The sequence below is a fragment of the Lampetra planeri genome, chromosome 54, assembly GCF_965212315.1.
Source record: "Lampetra planeri chromosome 54, kcLamPlan1.2.h2, whole genome shotgun sequence".
Lineage (NCBI taxonomy): Eukaryota > Metazoa > Chordata > Hyperoartia > Petromyzontiformes > Petromyzontidae > Lampetra > Lampetra planeri.
In genome coordinates, this window is record NC_136160.1 from 6,518,560 (window position 1) to 6,535,724 (window position 17,165).

At 51.8% G+C, this 17,165-nt stretch overlaps 1 protein-coding gene across 1 annotated transcript in view; it reads right to left on the reverse strand.

Moving 5' to 3' along the window:
• PLCG1 (phospholipase C gamma 1) overlaps positions 1–17,165 on the reverse strand; it is a 72,125-nt gene that overhangs the window by 24,901 nt on the left and 30,059 nt on the right. The window contains exons 6-15 of the mRNA XM_078617736.1: positions 15,512–15,596; positions 14,756–14,839; positions 12,852–12,886; positions 10,320–10,392; positions 8,249–8,350; positions 6,317–6,435; positions 4,785–4,870; positions 3,589–3,709; positions 2,469–2,637; positions 649–768 (exon numbers count right to left, since the gene is read on the reverse strand). Coding sequence (XP_078473862.1) covers positions 649–768; positions 2,469–2,637; positions 3,589–3,709; positions 4,785–4,870; positions 6,317–6,435; positions 8,249–8,350; positions 10,320–10,392; positions 12,852–12,886; positions 14,756–14,839; positions 15,512–15,596 — 994 coding nt within the window. The remainder of the gene's footprint in view (positions 1–648; positions 769–2,468; positions 2,638–3,588; positions 3,710–4,784; positions 4,871–6,316; positions 6,436–8,248; positions 8,351–10,319; positions 10,393–12,851; positions 12,887–14,755; positions 14,840–15,511; positions 15,597–17,165) is intronic.

A 17,165-nucleotide genomic window follows, 5' to 3' on the forward strand; every position in this document is an offset into this window, starting at 1 on the left:
GGCGTCACACGTCGCCCGCACCACGCATCCAGCACCTGCCGTCTTTGGCGTCACCACCAGTGGGGGCGCCACGGTGGCGAAATGTGAACTCCTTTGCCTGGTACGCAGGATGTCGTGGATTAGAACCCGACGCCTGTATACTTGGAGTTTGCGTGTCTCTCTCCCCGTGGTCGCGTGGATTTTTCTCCGGGTTCTCCAATTTTTCCCTCCACATTAGAAAGGTGCGTTTAGAGTATTTGGCTGCTATAGATTTCCACGCAATCAGCCACTTTGTTGGGCTATCATTTGTGGCCAGGTCGCTCTAGAAAAAGAGCCATATGCCTCTGTTGGCTTTACCTGGGAAAATAAAAATAGTTTTAGTACCGCTTGAGAACATGGCAGTTGTTGCACCCCAATTCAAAACCCGGATTTTCAGCAGCAGCTCAGCCCTGTGACCTCTGACCTCTGAGCGACACGGCCATCTGGGTAACGTTTTTATTTTAAACTGGCGACTGGACCCAGATCAGCAAATCGCCGCACCACAGAGCCCAGTTTAATCCCGGCTGGGCAGCTGAAGCCCTGATTCAAACCGAGAATAAATCTCAACGGTGGTGCCAGCTTTGGCACTCTGGACCTTTGGAGCCAACCGGTGACCTCCCACCAACTCACGTGGTTGATGGGGTCCTCCAGGTAGAGGATGCCGTTCTTGATGGAGTTGCTGATGTCACACTCCGAGTAGCTGCCGCTGGAGGCCACCTCGTCGGAGTTCCCCTCGCCGAGCTTCTTGTGCTGCGCGACGCGGAGCGAACGAGCGACCGCCATCATCACCGTGATCAAAAGTTTCAAGCTACATCATTTTTACTCTTTGGTTCTTTCGGTAAAGTCACGTAGATAGAAAATAATAATAAAAAATTAAGTGGAAAAAAAACCACGACGTTTCCGGTCGTCATTATTTTAATTTTTATTCACTTAATTTATTATTCTTTTTCTATCTACAGGACTTGACTTTACCTAAAGAACCAAAGAATATGAATTCCTGCAGTCACGAAAGTTTTAAGTCAAAATCCTACTTCATTTTGTTCAAGCAGGCGAAAACTCAAGAGGCCAGGACGAGCATTAATCTGCTGCAAGCAAGGGCTCAGGATTGCTGGCGTGTGCGTGCAGAATCCCAACCGAGTAATTTGCGGTGTAATTGTTCGACTGGAGCACATTCGAATCCATCACGCCGGCACGCGGTGGCCTTCTCGTGTCAATGACGTCACAGGGTCTTAAACATCCACTGGGAAAGCGGACAGCGCGGAGTGTTCGTGCTATTACTAGGGTTAGTAGTACACCGGCAATATCATCATCAGCCACGGTAAATCCACTGCTGCACGAGGCCTCCCCAATCCGTCGACTCTAACGCGTCCAACAGTCGACTATGCAGGGGTTGGGGGGAGGGAGAGGTGGCGTAGTGCAGCACACAAACCACCCTAGTGCAGCACACAAGCCATCCTAGCGCAGCACACAAACCATCCTAGCGCAGCACACAAACCATCCTAGTGCAGCACACAAGCCATCCTAGTGCAGCACACAAGCCATCCTAGTGCAGCACACAAACCATCCTAGTGCAGCACACAAGCCATCCTAGTGCAGCACACAAGCCATCCTAGTGCAGCACACAAACCATCCTAGTGCAGCACACAAGCCATCCTAGTGCAGCACACAAACCATCCTAGTGCAGTACACAAGCCATCCTAGTGCAGCACACAAGCCATCCTAGTGCAGCACATAAACCATCCTAGTGCAGCACACAAGCCATCCTAGTGCAGTACACAAACCATCCTAGTGCAGCACACAAGCCATCCTAGTGCAGCACACAAACCATCCTAGTGCAGCACACAAACCATCCTAGTGCAGCACACAAGCCATCCTAGTGCAGCACACAAACCATCCTAGTGCAGCACACAAACCATCCTAGTGCAGCACACAAGCCATCCTAGTGCAGCACACAAGCCATCCTAGTGCAGCACACAAGCCATCCTAGTGCAGCACATAAACCATCCTAGTGCAGTACACAAGCCATCCTAGTGCAGCACACAAGCCATCCTAGTGCAGCACACAAACCATCCTAGTGCAGCACACAAACCATCCTAGTGCAGCACACAAGCCATCCTAGTGCAGCACACAAGCCATCCTAGTGCAGCACACAAACCATCCTAGCGCAGTACACAAGCCATCCTAGTGCAGCACACAAACCATCCTAGTGCAGCACACAAGCCATCCTAGTGCAGCACACAAGCCATCCTAGTGCAGTACACAAGCCATCCTAGTGCAGCACACAAACCATCCTAGTGCAGCACACAAGCCATCCTAGCGCAGTACACAAGCCATCCTAGTGCAGCACACAAGCCATCCTAGTGCAGCACACAAGCCATCCTAATGCAGCGCCAATGCCCGGGCGTCCAGGCTTGGCTCCGCGTGCGTGTCAGGCCCCCCCCCCCCCCCACCTTGATGAGGATCTTCCCCTTGAGCTGCGTGGGCGAGGGCAGCTCCTCGGCCTGGGCCTCCACGGGCTTGATGAGCAGCATGTCGCCGAAGACCTTGCGGAAGAACGACGCCATGTTCCTCTGCTGCACGATGCTGCAGTGGTCCTCGATGGAGAGGACCACGGGGTAGCTGTGGGCGACATCGCGGGGGTCAAGTCGCGTAACCCCCCCCCCCCCACCACGCCGCGCCGGATGATGCGTTGGCTCGGCTGCAGCGCGGCCACACACCGGGCTGGTGCATAGAGCCGCCCGCCAACCCCCCCCCCCGCCCAACACCGCCAACCAACCAACTGCCGGCTCTTCAAATTCCAGCATCAATGAAACATTCCACTTCTGAATTCCGAGCGTGCATCTCAGCGCACATTTTTTGTCAACTTTTCTCCGTGTTTCAGTAATGTCGGTATTTTAACACGAATGAAACAATACCACTTTTATTTTACCAGGTAAGGCTCACTGAGCTGTGTAGCTCTTTTTCAGAAGCGACCTGGCCACGAATGATAGCTCAACGAAGTGGCTTATCACGTGGAAATTTACAGCAGCCAAATACTCGCGTGATGTTGATTCTAAATGTGGAGGGAAAAACCGGAGAAAAATCCACGCAACCACGGGGAGACACGCAAACTGCAAATATACGGCAGCAGGCGTCAGGGTCAGGACTGAACCCACGACCACCTGCATACCAGGCGAGGTAGTTAACATCTCCTAGCCACCGTGATGATGAGAGAGAGACACCCAAACTCCGAATATACAGCAGCAAGCGTCAGGGTCGGGACTGAACCCACGACCACCTGTACACCAGGCGAGGGAGATAACATCTCGCCACCGCGGCCGCACCATTACGCGGCTCATTACACGATTTATAAACTATGTAAGAGCTTTCGTTTAATACGTGCTCATCAAAAACTCTCTTCATTCAAAACATTGGGAGCTGCTCGTCGTTAATCAATTTCGGTTTTCCAGCAAGCATGCCAACCTGCTGACCGCTCACCTCTTTTACTGTGGCCACACTTCATCGTTTTACTTTCATCACCACTACGCCACTACGCCACTACGCCACTACGCCCGCCACTACGCCACTCACTCGGACGTGACGAAGGCGTGCTCCTTGATTGTGTTGAGGACGTCCAGGAACTTGATCTTGGAGGTGAGCGTGTGGCCGTGGTAAATGATGGGCATGTCATCCGGGCCGTCCCAGCAGTCCACTGTGCGGACAGTGGCAGGACACGTGTAAATTCAGTGGGGGCTCTGCGGACATTTCGGACCCGCGCGACACACTTCCTTGGGGGAGCAGCATCTCCATCCAAAGGTTCACGTGAACGCAAGAGTGGTGTACGGCATTTCCCCGTCATTCACGAACTTGCTATCTGATATTTTCCCTATCCGCGAATCACATCTGCACATCTACATGACTGCATCGAGACAGCGAGAGAAAAAAAGTGATGAGATGAAATGATGAGATATAAAGTGATGAAAGATAAAGATATGTGTTATGATGATAATTTTCATGTATTTAACTGCTTATTTATGTATTTATTTAAGGTAATGCATTAAAAAGATTTTCGTAGGTTTTCGTAGGCCAATATCATTTGTATATATGTATGTTGAACTTCTTTCACACCGTACGTCGCTGACCGTGCTAATCGGAGGTACAGGGGAAGGACAACAAACTGAACACAAAAAAGAAATGAGTTTTCAATGTAGAGGAGGAGGAGGAGGCGCTAGCAAGGAGAGGAAGGACACGGAAACATCAGCAATGGATGGGATATGACGACGATGATCGTTAAGAGTGGCAGACTGCCACTGTAGCTGCCAGAAGTTCACAAACCCAGGTGCCTTCATAAAGAGGCCGAATGCTTTTACCTTTTGTGTGTTTAGTTTGTGGTCCTTGCCCCGCACCCCCGATTAGCACGGTTGGCTACGTACGGTGCGAAATAAATTAAACATATATACATTGAACTGCTTCATAACGACAATCCACTCCCTGTTGCACACACCTCATCCGCCAGTGGGATGTAAAAAAAAAAACCCATAAACTATTGTCATTGTATCAGGTGTAAGGCCCACTTAGCTATGAAGCACAGTTGGCTATGAACGGTGCGAAAAAAGTTACATACATACGAACATACGGATAAGAAAAGGGAATAAGAAGAGACCATGAATGGCAAAATGTTGAGAAAACGAACGTTCAGCCAACACGTCACAACAGGTCCCCCCCTCGCCGGGGACGTGAGACCCGAGCGTCGCAACGGCCGCCCCGTGGGCTCCGCGGGGACTCACGTTCGATGCAGCGGCAGCCCATGCGGAGGCAGCGTGCGTAGGCCTCCAGCGACGACTCGCTCGAGAACTGGTCCCCTGTCAGGTAGCTGTGGGGGCAACAACGGCCGCAGCAGCAGCGGACAGCCGCCGGTCAGAGTGCCGAACCAACCAATCGGTGGCTTAGTTGTATGACGAAGCGACCAATCAGTGGCCTAGTTTTACGACGAAGCGACCAATCGGTGGCTTAGTTGTACGACGAAGCGACCAATCGGTGGCTTAGTTGTACGACGAAGCGACCAATCGGTGGCTTAGTTGTACGACGAAGCGACCAATCGGTGGCTTAGTTGTACGACGAAGCGACCAATCGGTGGCTTAGTTGTACGACGAAGCGACCAATCGGTGGCTTAGTTGTACGACGAAGCGACCAATCGGTGGCTTAGTTGTACGACGAAGCGACCAATCGGTGGCTTAGTTGTACGACGAAGCGACCAATCGGTGGCTTATTAGTATGACAAAGCCACCAATCGGTGAACACAGCACCCAAGATAAGCTGCGTTCTGCCGGGAATTTTACGCAGTAAAACACACAAATCAAGCACAACGGTCAACTTAAAGCATTAATGATGAAAATCAATGTTTTTTTTATATATTAGCGTCATTAATTGCAAACATCATCTCATACCTCTTCGCAATCCACATCACACGGAGGCGCGTGTAGATTAAGATGTTTTCAGCCAATTGACGACGAGCCAATCGCGTGCGTGGAAAAACCCACGCACGCGAAGAGGCAACCCTTTATCCACGACAGATGGGACAGATGGAAATTAGTCCACACTTCCTGTACCGCCACCTCATGGCAAGCCAGGAACGGCAACCTCCTCGACGCCCACGGGGGAAGGGGAGTTTCACACCGTGTGTGTGGCGATCCACCCACCCTCGTGCTGCCTCCGCAGTGATTGATTAAAGGCTGCCAATGTGTGCATAGCCACCACCGCCGCGCTCATGGAAATATTGATGCTCAGCTCGACTCCACCATGGGAATATGGAATTTCCACCAGACTCGAGGCGACTAAGGAGATGAGCAGCACCCTAAGCTCATCTGAGCAGGAGCCTCTTCAACTGTTTATTGTGGAAGGCGCGGTTGAAATTTTAACATACGGGGTGTGCGGAGGCATACGCACGCGTATCGACACGCACCACACACGTGTGTGCGTGTGGGGTGCGTGCGTGTGGGGAGCGGTGGCGTAGCGGTTAGCGCGCCGTGCTACGAACCCGGCGACCAGAGCTCAATTCCCACTCACACCGGTGACGATATTCTGAAACCGGTTCCGGGCCTCTCCTAAGTCGACTTAGCCTCAAATGAGTACCTGGTGCTGTGTAAAATCACCACTGGGGAGACAAAGGCGGCCAGGACGTGGTTCTGGCAACCCTACCCCCTCATGTGCCGTGCCGGCCTTCATAGGTGCTGCTCGCTAACAGCACTTGCCCCAACAGCCTGTTACAGGCTACACGGGGGATCTCCGTCGTCGCTGCCGTGCACGTGTGTGCACTCACGTGTTGTGCGAAGATGAGATCCAGTAGTGCGACAGCGGGTTGTTCATCTGCTCGGCGCACACCTGGTTGTATTGGCTGTCCCACACGCAGTTCTCACGGGAGAACAGGTACGTCAGGAACTGCGCCACGCGGGGGGGGGGGGGGGGACAGGAGGATAAACAAATGTCCACATCGACGACGACGACGACAACCACACGACGATTCGCAAAAAAACGGCGACGACCGGCAAACGTGTCGCACGCCGGTTCGTCGAAGCCGCTCGTAATTCACGCGCGCCCTTTCGGGGGTGGGGCCGCGCGTTTGAGCGTCTCGGAGGGCAGAAAGCCCGGACGCCCCCGATCGATCGCCAATTTCGAGGGTGCATTGCGCCGAGTTTGTTACACGTTACCTTCCCTCTTTGTTGCCCAGCTTTCTGAATTCGACATTGTAGTCTGGGTTCGTGAATGACAATATTGACTTATTTATTAATTAAATATAAAAACTGTCAATCGTGCCGAGCACGCGGGAAGCGGTGGGCCTGCGATGAGAACTATCGGGGCTCGGATCACGGCTCTCGGCCGAATCCCTCAAGGCAACACACCTCTACGTTAAAGTTTTGTTGGAAATAAATCATTATGCACGTACGTATGTTGAGCTTCTTTCGCACCGTACGTAGCCAAGCGTGCTAATCGGAGGTGCATGGGCAGGGGAGGGGGAAGGACAACAAGCTAAACCCAAAAAGCAGTTCTAAAGAAATCAGTTTTCAATCTAGATTTAAAAGCCCACAGCTCCAGTGGCTCCCCCATCACGAGAGTTTTCTTGCCGCCTCGTTGCAGACAGACGGACAGAGCTAAAATAAGTATCTACGTCCTGCAAGCTCAATCGCAAAGCGTTAACCCCCCCCCCCCCCCCCCCAAATAAGGCAGGCCAAAGAACTCCTTCGCTCAAACTCATTCAATTTAAGTTTGCGCATGTGAAGTACTTAACGAATGAGAGCAGGGCAAAATGTATTAACATTTCTTTAGACGGCCCCAGACGTTCTCCAGGTTCGGTGCAGAACTCTCTCCATGCCTTCTGTCACTGCGTGGATGTGGCGAAGCCTTACGGCGAGGTCGCGTGGGTTCATCAATGACCTTAGTGGCACAGACTTGCCCCCCACCAATAGAGGAGACCTCATGGGGATTAAGGCCTCCCGCGGCCTCAAGGCACCAGGCGCGCTCTCCTGCAGACTTTCAATATCATAGCCCAGGAAGGTGATTTTGACCAGCTGGAAGAATCACACGAAACCACCCACGTGGACACAACGGTGCAGTACGCTTATGGCGCATTGCGGTGTGGAACACGTGAGCCGTAAGCTCAAGGGAAAGGAAGTGGAATTCGAGGCCAGATGGTCCCCCCTCGCACAGAACAACTTCAATAAGTTAGCAGGATGGAGGGTCGGGAGACGGGGACTGGGCGTACGAGGCATAACCACTGCAAATTAGATGGGAGCCGGATTCGGAGGGGCCTCTTGTGTTTTTTCTTCTTCTTGTCAGGCGTGTTTCCCTCGCTCTCCCCTTGTCATCCCTCCCCCCTCGCTTAAAATAAAATGTACCCTCTCCCCTTTCGGTGGGACCCCCCCCCTTGTGTGGTTCAGAGCAGCGAGCCCATCCCTCACCTTTCTATATCCCCCTGCTCTTCACGACCGGTTTGGCTTACGTCGACGGTGTGTGTACTACGTGCGTCACGACGTGACGTAACGGGCCCGCACATTGCCTCGATAACGTTTTTATATTTACAACAAAAAACTCCCAAAAGGGAGGCGTCCCAAAGCTCGCGCCCCCGGATTCGGCTTTCGCTCGGCTCCGTGGACCCCCACACCCAACACAGCTGGCGGGCACCTCCGGGGCGTCGATAATAAACACACGGCAAGGGGGGCGGGTGTGTGGGCGTGGGCGGGCGGGCGGGCGTCACCTCCTCGAGGGAGAAGCAGGGCTCCTCGCTCTCGCGCGCGCCGTCACACAGGATGCGGAACATGAGCTCCCGCACGCACGCCAGGTCGCTGGCCCACGGCTCCTGCGGGGGGGCAGGGGGGGGAAGGGGGGGGGCAGGGGGGGGGGATGGTCCCAAGGAATATTCAGCCTCGCCTGGGGAGGGGCGGGGGGAGGCCGACAACCGACAAGGCAGCCGTGCTGGACGGCCCGGGACGGTTCTCCCTGCGATTTGCTTCTGTGGATCTGAGCTTGCGTTAGTTTGGTTGTCGGGAGCATGTGTGGCGTTCTCATCTTCCTCGCCTGGTATAGAGGAGACCTTGGGTTCGATCCTGACCCTGACGCCTTCTGCTAGATATTTGGAGTTTGCGTGTCTCTCTCCCAGTGGTCACGTGGATTTTTTTTTCCAATTTATCCAGTTTTTCCCTCCACATTTAGAAACATGCATTGAGATTATTTAGATTATTTGGGTACTATAAATGTCCAAATGATTGTCCACTTTGTTGAGCTATTATTTGTGGACACTTCTGAAAAATAAGTTAATACGTCAGTGAGCTTTTGGCTGGTAGGATGGGGATGGTTTAGTTTTATTTTGATGTTTTTGAGTGATTTGTTTACCTTTCTTGTCATTTGCACTCCTATCGTGTTTGCGTACTGGTGGTGTTATGTTCTTACCCGCCCCGACTGGAGATCTGTGAAAGCGAGCTTTATAGCTCATCAGATTCCTCCAAGATAAATACTGATTCTGATTCGGAGACACGGTCTGGTATTTACTTGAACAACTTGCAGCGACCTACAGTTTTCAAAGGTATTCCTTTTATTGTTATTAGTCAGGAGGATTATTATTGTTTTTGTTATTCACTTGCGTGTGAAGGACCCTACTGGGCAGTTGGAGGCGGTCACCCTTCAACAACAGCAGAGGGCAGAGGAGCGACGTTCACAACAACGAGCGGAGCGTCGGGTGGCTAAAACGGTAGCAAGTTGGCACCACAGGTGGTGCCATCTGCCGGTCATCTCAGTCAATCAACCTATAGCACCTGGGTTTGTCCCGCGACCTCCTGCCCAGCAGCGAGCCTTCAACACTTCATGTGGCCTGAAAGTGCACTTAGTCTGGTACAAGTGCCATGGTGACACCACCATCACTTGGTGCCTAATGGCGGTTGCTGTTGCTTGGTTTGCTGTGCGACACGTCTCATTACCGCTATGCGGAGCTGTTGCATGGCAACAGCTCCCATTGTTTGCTATTATAGGCTGCTACTGATGGGGTCACGGGGCCAGCTCAGACATCACTTGCTGCTGATGTTAGCCATGGCCGGGCATCGAACTCGGATAGTCAGCTCCATAGCACAAACCAATGCGATTCTACTCCACCTGGACTTAACGTAACGAGCAGAGCTAGACAGGACCACGGAGATTCCTCCAGGATAAATAAAGATTCTGATTCCGATTATATGAAACGAAGAAGTGAGATGGACAACACAAACAATACTAAATGACAGTATAACCCTGATGAAAAACTATTCTTGAATCTTCTAAATCGCGACTCTGCATCCTGGCGACTTATCTGTACAAATCAGGGTATCTGCACTACGGCCGCCCTGGTTGATACTGCGGTGGGTGTAATAACCGTGACAATACGTGCCGTCTGCTTTCACAGTGGACAGTGAAGATCCCCTGACGTAATTCGCAAGAGTAGGCTGACGTGTGCCAGTGGCGTCAGGGCCCACACAATTGCCAGGAAGAATCATCTTTAACGCGTAGGCTTTCGCGACAAATATCATCCACAATACAGGGTTTTTTTGGGTTGTGGCTTCGCTCTCCAAAACACCTATGTGCTGCACCAGTAACGAATTGGCACGTTCGGTTTACACGTCGGGTGGTGGCGGGTTTCTCGACACATTTTTATATTTACGCGATCTAACCAAAAAAAAAACTGTATTATGGAGGAAAAATCATCATCGGCCCCAGGTCAATCCTGCAAATGAGGCTCTATCCCCAGCCCCTCGAATTCACAGCGGGCTAAACAACATCAGCTCAAACGTTCATGCCCTCACCTTCTGCTCGATTTGCAGAAACCTCTGGAAGTCGTGTAGCGTTACGGAGCAGACGTCCGGCCGCTCCGAGTTCCTGGACGGCACACAGGGGTCGGGGACACGTGGGGTTACAGACACGCGGGGGTCGGGGACACGCGGGGTCACGGACACGCGGGGTCACGGACACGCGGGATCACGGACACGCGGGGTCACGGACACGCGGGGTCGGGGACAGGTGGGGTCACGGACACACGGGGTCACGGACAAACGGGGTCACGGGCACGCGGGGTCACGGACACGCGGGGTCACGGACACGCAGGGTCGGAGACAGGTGGGGTCACAGACACACGGGGTCACGGACACACGGGGTCGGAGACACACGGGGTCACGGACACACGGAGTCACGGACACGCGGGGTCGTGGACATGCGGGGTCACAGACACGCGGGGTCACGGACACGCGGGGTCACGAACACGCGGGGTCACGGACACACGGGGTCACGGACGCGTGGGGCGAGACAACGTCGGCATGCCAGTGAGAGACGCGGTGGAGAGATGTTAACTGCCTCGCCTGGTATACAAGAGGTCACGGGCTCGATCCCAACCCAGACGCCTGCCGTATATATGGAGTCTGCATGTTCTCCCCATAGTCGCGTTTTTCCAGCCTCATTTAGCATCAAGTATTTGGCTCCTACAAATTTCCACGTGATAAGCCACTTCGTTGAGCTATAATGTGTGGCCAGGCCATTTCTGAAAAAGAGCTGTATAGCTCCGTGGGCCTGACGTGGTAAAATAAAAATAATAAAAAGCTTAGTTTATCATTTGTAGATGCCTGCACAGGTGAAATTGTACACATGACACCGCAAAACAAACATTTATGCATGTTCTACACCAATAGAGCGAGACCAGCTGCGCTTGGCCCGCGACTGGAAAATGCTAGCTGACATTGGCCGGCAACTTGTGTTTCCTCCGGAGATCGCAACCACCACCCTAAGACCTGACATGGTGCTCTGGTCCCGTTCGCTCAAGAAGGTCTTCATCATTGAGCTCACAGTACCCTGGGAGGACTCAGTAGATGAGGCTTATGAGCGAAAACATCTGCGCTATGCCGATCTAGCTGCCGAAGCACGGCATCATGGCTGGAACACAGAAGTCCGACCAGTGGAGGTGGGCTGCAGAGGTTTTGTGGCAACATCTACAACCAGACTGCTTAGAGACCTGGGAATTAAGGGCCAGAGCCAGCGTTCGGCAATCAGAGCTGTATCGGAGGCGGCAGAAGGCAGCAGTCAGTGGCTCTGGATGAAGAGGAAAGACCCCAGCTGGGCCCCAAAGTGAGAGGGCCAGGAGGTATGCAGTCAACAATACTTGACTCAGGGAGGAGGACGCCCCTGCCATGCATAGTCCCATGGGATGCTGGCTATCAACAACAAGGCAACTCCTATGACTAATTGGGAATGGGACGCAAGCGTAGGATTGATCACCCTGTCGCTGGCCGCCTTTGGGGAGGGTGTATAGTATGAAAGGCCGAAACACCCTAGGAACCAAAGGTTCACTACTGACGATGCGCTCCCCAAATTTCACCAGGCTCACTGTTCATGAACTCTTGGAAGTGCTTGCACAAAGGATAGTAACATCTCATCCTGTGTTCTTTGGAATCTGAATTTGTATGGTGAACTAAACACGAAAAGCAGTTGTAAAGAAATTAGTTTTAAATCTAGATTTTAAAGTGCATTGCTCCAGTGGTTTCCTGATATCGGAAGGAAGAGCGTTCCAGACGGCCACAGAAGCGCATCTGAAAGCGCACGATGATGCGGTGGCCGTCTTCGTCTGATGGCTAGCAGCCAAAAGCCGCCACTGCTGCGAGGATGACCGGAGTTCGCGTGATGGTTTATGCTCCTTGACGAGACCAGCACGGTATTGTGGTTCATTTGTGGCCAGCATTTAATATGCTTAACAACGTTTGGATTGCTAGTTTATAGACGATGAATACAACTGACCAGGCCACACGTGGTTCCCGCTCTTAATGGCCAGATGGGCCACTTCCCTGGGCACTGCAGACGAGTTTATACCTTGGTGCTAATATTTGCTCTGAGGCATTGAAAATGGAGTTGTGTTTTTAGTATTTTTATGGCTTTTTGATGGCTAGTAGTGTTGGTTTGAACTAAATAACATTTTTTTTAAACAAAGACCTCCCCCCGTATAGCCGAAAATTGACAATACACACACACAAATGTTACAACAAAATCCACCCTTTACTACAAATGATAATAATTATTAATTTTATTTATCATCATTCATGCAATGGCATCCCACAACGCTGCACATCAATTACCCAGTTCCGTACACAGATAATACACAAACAAAACCCCACTAATTAGCAAATAAAAAATGAATACATAAATAACGAGAAAAAAAATAATCGCAGAGAAAATAAATGAAAATAAATAAATCCATTCGGTCTCCATGATAATGGCTGTGATGATAACTGTGCTGGGATACAAATAAAGCGGTGGGTGGGAGGGGAGCGGGTGTGGGGGATTTATTTAGAACTTACCGAAGAGGGACGCAGAAGTCTATCTGCTCAACGATCTGTAAGACAGGAGAAGAGGCATGATTTAAGGTTTAGCCACGCTGTGAAAAAGGCCCATCTCCGTTCAGCGAGGTTGGCTGCGAAAGACGTTCAATATACATTACACTAATTTCCCGAAACGTTGCCGATAATATATTTTTTACTTTTATGGCCACACACACACACGATGTTTGTGTATTGTGCTTGTGCGCCACTGCCAACACAGCAGCAGAATCATCACCAACGTATCTGTTATATCGCATGTAGCGTGCAAACAAATGTTAACATGTAAACGAGATATTTGATTTAATGCAGTTTTATAGTTTGTAGACTCAAGAGGTACGTCTGACAAGTCGCCCGTGTAAGCAACAACAACAACAAAAAATCGAGCAAGAATTGGCAGGACAATGGGCGCCAATTGGAACTGGGCGTCGTGAGCAACAGCCGAATGAGAGGTGAGACCAAGCAAAAGTGAACTATGGGTGGAGGAGACCGAGAAAGGGGAAGAGGATCAGAGGGAGACAGCGGAAGAGGGAGACGGCGGAAGAGAGGGCCATGACCAGGCACTAAGACGAAACCGTTTTTGATTTTACCAGGTAAGGCCCACTGAGCTACGTAGCTCTTTGTCAGAAGCAACCTGGCCACAAATTATCGCTCAACGAAGCGGCTTACCATCGCGTGGAAATTTGTATCAGCCAAATACTCTAAACACGTGATGTTGATTCTGAAAGGTGGAAGGAAAAACCGGAGGACCCGGAGAAAAAAATCAACGCGACCAAGGGGGGAGAGAAAGAAAGAGAGAAAACATGCAAACTCCAAATGTGCAGGCATCGTCAGTGTCGGGATCCAACCCACGACCTCCTGTATACCACGTGAGGGAATTAACATTCCGCCACTTGTGGCACAAGCAACTGAGGAACGAAAGAAATGGGAGAAAATGGAGGGGGGCTTTTGTTTCAGCAGTGGGAAGCCGAAGGCCGACCACGACCACGTCAACAAGCTCCATCGCAGCCACCTCGTCCAAATGTGTCTGCGAGAGCCGCCAACCCCCAACTTGTAGTGCACCGCAGAGAATTTGCTCGCTCTCGAAGAGAGAGGATGACTCGGGAGGCGTGCAAGGGGGAACCACAGACAACCAGCGAAAGAGCAGCAGCAACAGCAGCAGCAGCAACAGTAGCAGCATCAGCAGCAGCAGCAACAGCAGCGGCAACAGCAGCAGCAACAGCAGCAGCAGTCAGCAGCAGCAACAGCAGCAGCAGCCAGCAGCAGCAGCAGCAACAACAGCAGCAACAGCAGCAGCAACAGCAGCAGCAACAGCAGCAGCAACAGCAGCAGCAACAGCAACAGCAGCAGCAGCAACAGCAGCAGCAACAGCAGCAGCAACAGCAGCAGCAACAGCAGAAACAGCAGCAGCAGCAACAGCAGCAGCAACAGCAGCAGCAACAGCAGCAGCCACGCGTTGAGCCAGCACCAACAATTGCCCAAGCTCAGTGGGTCCTCTGTATATTACGGTGTTATCGGTCAATTAATGAGTGTCCATACACGTGGGAGGAAACCAGAGCACCCACACGTGCGAGGGGGAAACACTCAATCCCACACGGAAGGAACAGGTGGAGTCCACACTGCTGCCGCACCGTCGTACGGCGCCCTCCGCGACGACCACGGCAAGGGAGTTTCGCAACATCATCGGTGTGCGATCCGCCAACCCTCTCCTGCTGCCTCCATGGCGGTAGGATCACGGAGGCCGGCCACGTAGTGTAGCGGCTTAGTCACCATCACCGCCGCCGGTCGGCTCACAGGTCGACGGCACCGCGCCCGGTAAAGCGTGGGCGAGCACGCGTGCCGTGAAGGCCGGGCGAGCGTGCGCAGACATTCCCGCGGAGCCTCACCGATCTTTGCGCGTCGAACATGAGGTTTTTGTAAAAGGCCACAAACTGCGTGAAGGAAATCTCCCCCTTCCTCGCTTCCACTTCCTGCAAAAGACGTTAACAAAAAAACTAAACATTTGTGTTTGAAAAAATAATAAATGTGCGCGAGCATACTTTTGTTGTTGTTGTGAACAAAAAGCGCTCGTTGTGTCCATAAGAGGTTTTTTTGTTGGGTTAGATCGCGTAAATATTAATGTGTCGTTAAATCCGCCACCACCTGACACGGCCAATTATTAAGGTTTGTCACGTTAACAAAATGTGCCGATTTGTTACGAGTTCAGCACGCCGGTGTGTTGGAGAGTAAACCCACAGCATATTCAATTCGAGTGCGACGTTTCGCCAGTTATTACAACTAGCATCATCAACCTCCATTAAGGATAATATTGGTCGCGAAAGCCTACTGCGTGTTAATCTCACTTGTTGTGTGCTCACACGAAGGAAGGTTTAATAGAAAAACCTTAGGCCAAACAATCGGCACGTCACGCGGTGCGGAGCCCGTCATCCAGCAGTAGAATGACAATGGGAACTCAACTGTTGCTATGCAGCACGCAAAGCACGCGGATGGTCGTTAACCTTCGTGGGACTTCATCGCGGCTGTCGGCGAGCGGATTTTGTCACGCGACGTAACCGAGCTCATGAACGCCAAGTCACTTTCCGAACTCCGAACCGACGGTAAAGCGATGGAGGGCGAGCGACAGCGCGGCCGTCGCGGGTTACCGCAAACTTGTCCCGCAGTTGCCGCGTGTTCGGCAACTTGAAGTTCAGCTGCGGCAGCATAGCCTTCAGGTCCTTGCGATTCACCCTGCAGACAACGCAACGGCGTTTAACGGGCGCGAAAAGGCCGGGGTAAAAACGCCGTGGGCAACTCCAAAAACGCCGGTCCAGCATGGCATGGGTCGGCTAAATACCCTGTAGAGGAGCGATCTCTAGCACTAGGCCCTTCCGACGGCAGTCGCGAGCGCAAGTAATTGCAGGGACTGCACCTTTGCCGTGGACGCTTGTGCATGTGCCTACGAACGGCTCGCGGGAACCCAGAAGCCACTGTTGACTGTTAATCCTACTGCACAAGTTATAGTGTGCATGGAATCACCACGATGGCGAGGGCACCACAGTGGGGAGATGTTAACTACCTCGCCTGGTTTCCAAGGAGGCGGTGGGTTCGATCCCAACCCCTGACGCCTGTTTATTTGGAGTTTGCGTGTTCTCCCCGTGGTCACGTGGATTTTTCTCCGGGTCCTCCGGTTTTTCCCTCCACATTTAGAATCAACATCGCGCGTATTTGGCTGCTATAACTTTCCACGTGAAAAGTCGCTTCGTTGAGCTATCATTTGTGGGCAGGTCGCTTCTGAAAAATAGCTATGTAGCTTAGTGAGCCTCAGCTGGTAAAATTATATATTAAAAAGTCTGCCTTTAGTTTTTAGTTGAATTGTTACCCCAGAATCGTGGTCGCACGCGGAATCACGCGGGGAGTGGGGGTCAATCATCGCGTAGCTACTTCCTGTCCATGCGCACAAAAACCCCCTCTCTCAACTCTTCAAGTCCCATGATAAAAAAGATCCCTTCCTGCACTGCTGTGTTATCAGCAAGGCACAGATTTCCTTTGTCCTATTTTTGGGATTGTGGAAAGAAAGGGGAAAAAAAGAGAGAGAGAGAAAAACATTTCCAGCCGCTATTCTCCGTATTTTCCAGCCCGAACTGAACAAAGAGGGAAAGAAAAAAAGAAAAATAATTCGTGCAGATGTGCGAGCCGTTCTATTTTGCTTCAAACACGCGGTGGCGAGATGCTAACTACCTCGCCTGGTATACAGGAGATCGTGGGTCAATCCCAACCCTGACGTCCATATATTTTGAGTTTGCGTGTCTTTCTCCCCATGGTCGCGTGGATTTTTCTCCGAGTCCTCCGGTTTTTCCCTCCACACTTAAAATCAATGCGCATTTAGAGTATTTGGCTGCTATAAATGTCCACGTGATAAGCTACTTTCGCTGAGCTATCATTTGTGGCCAAGTCACTTCTGAAAAAGAGCTACATAGCTCAGTGGGGCCTTACCTGGTAAAATAAAAATAGTTTAGTTTTTCGTTTCGTACAGGTTTAACATCTGCTCCGGCACAGAAATCGCCGACTCACGTACGCGGCATTGGGGGAGGGGGGGGGGAGGTGCTTGTGCAGACGTCCGTTGACGTAACCCTGCACGACGTGATGAAAGAGCGTTTTACATGCGGGAGGGAAAACTGCAGTGGCAGGAGAAAACCCACGGTGCACTGGGGTGATATAACACGCAAAAGGTCCGCGCACAGACGGGTTTCAACGTCGCCACGCCACTTACTGGACTACCCGCCTGCCGGACAAAACTTGCATCTCCCAGCTGGCATG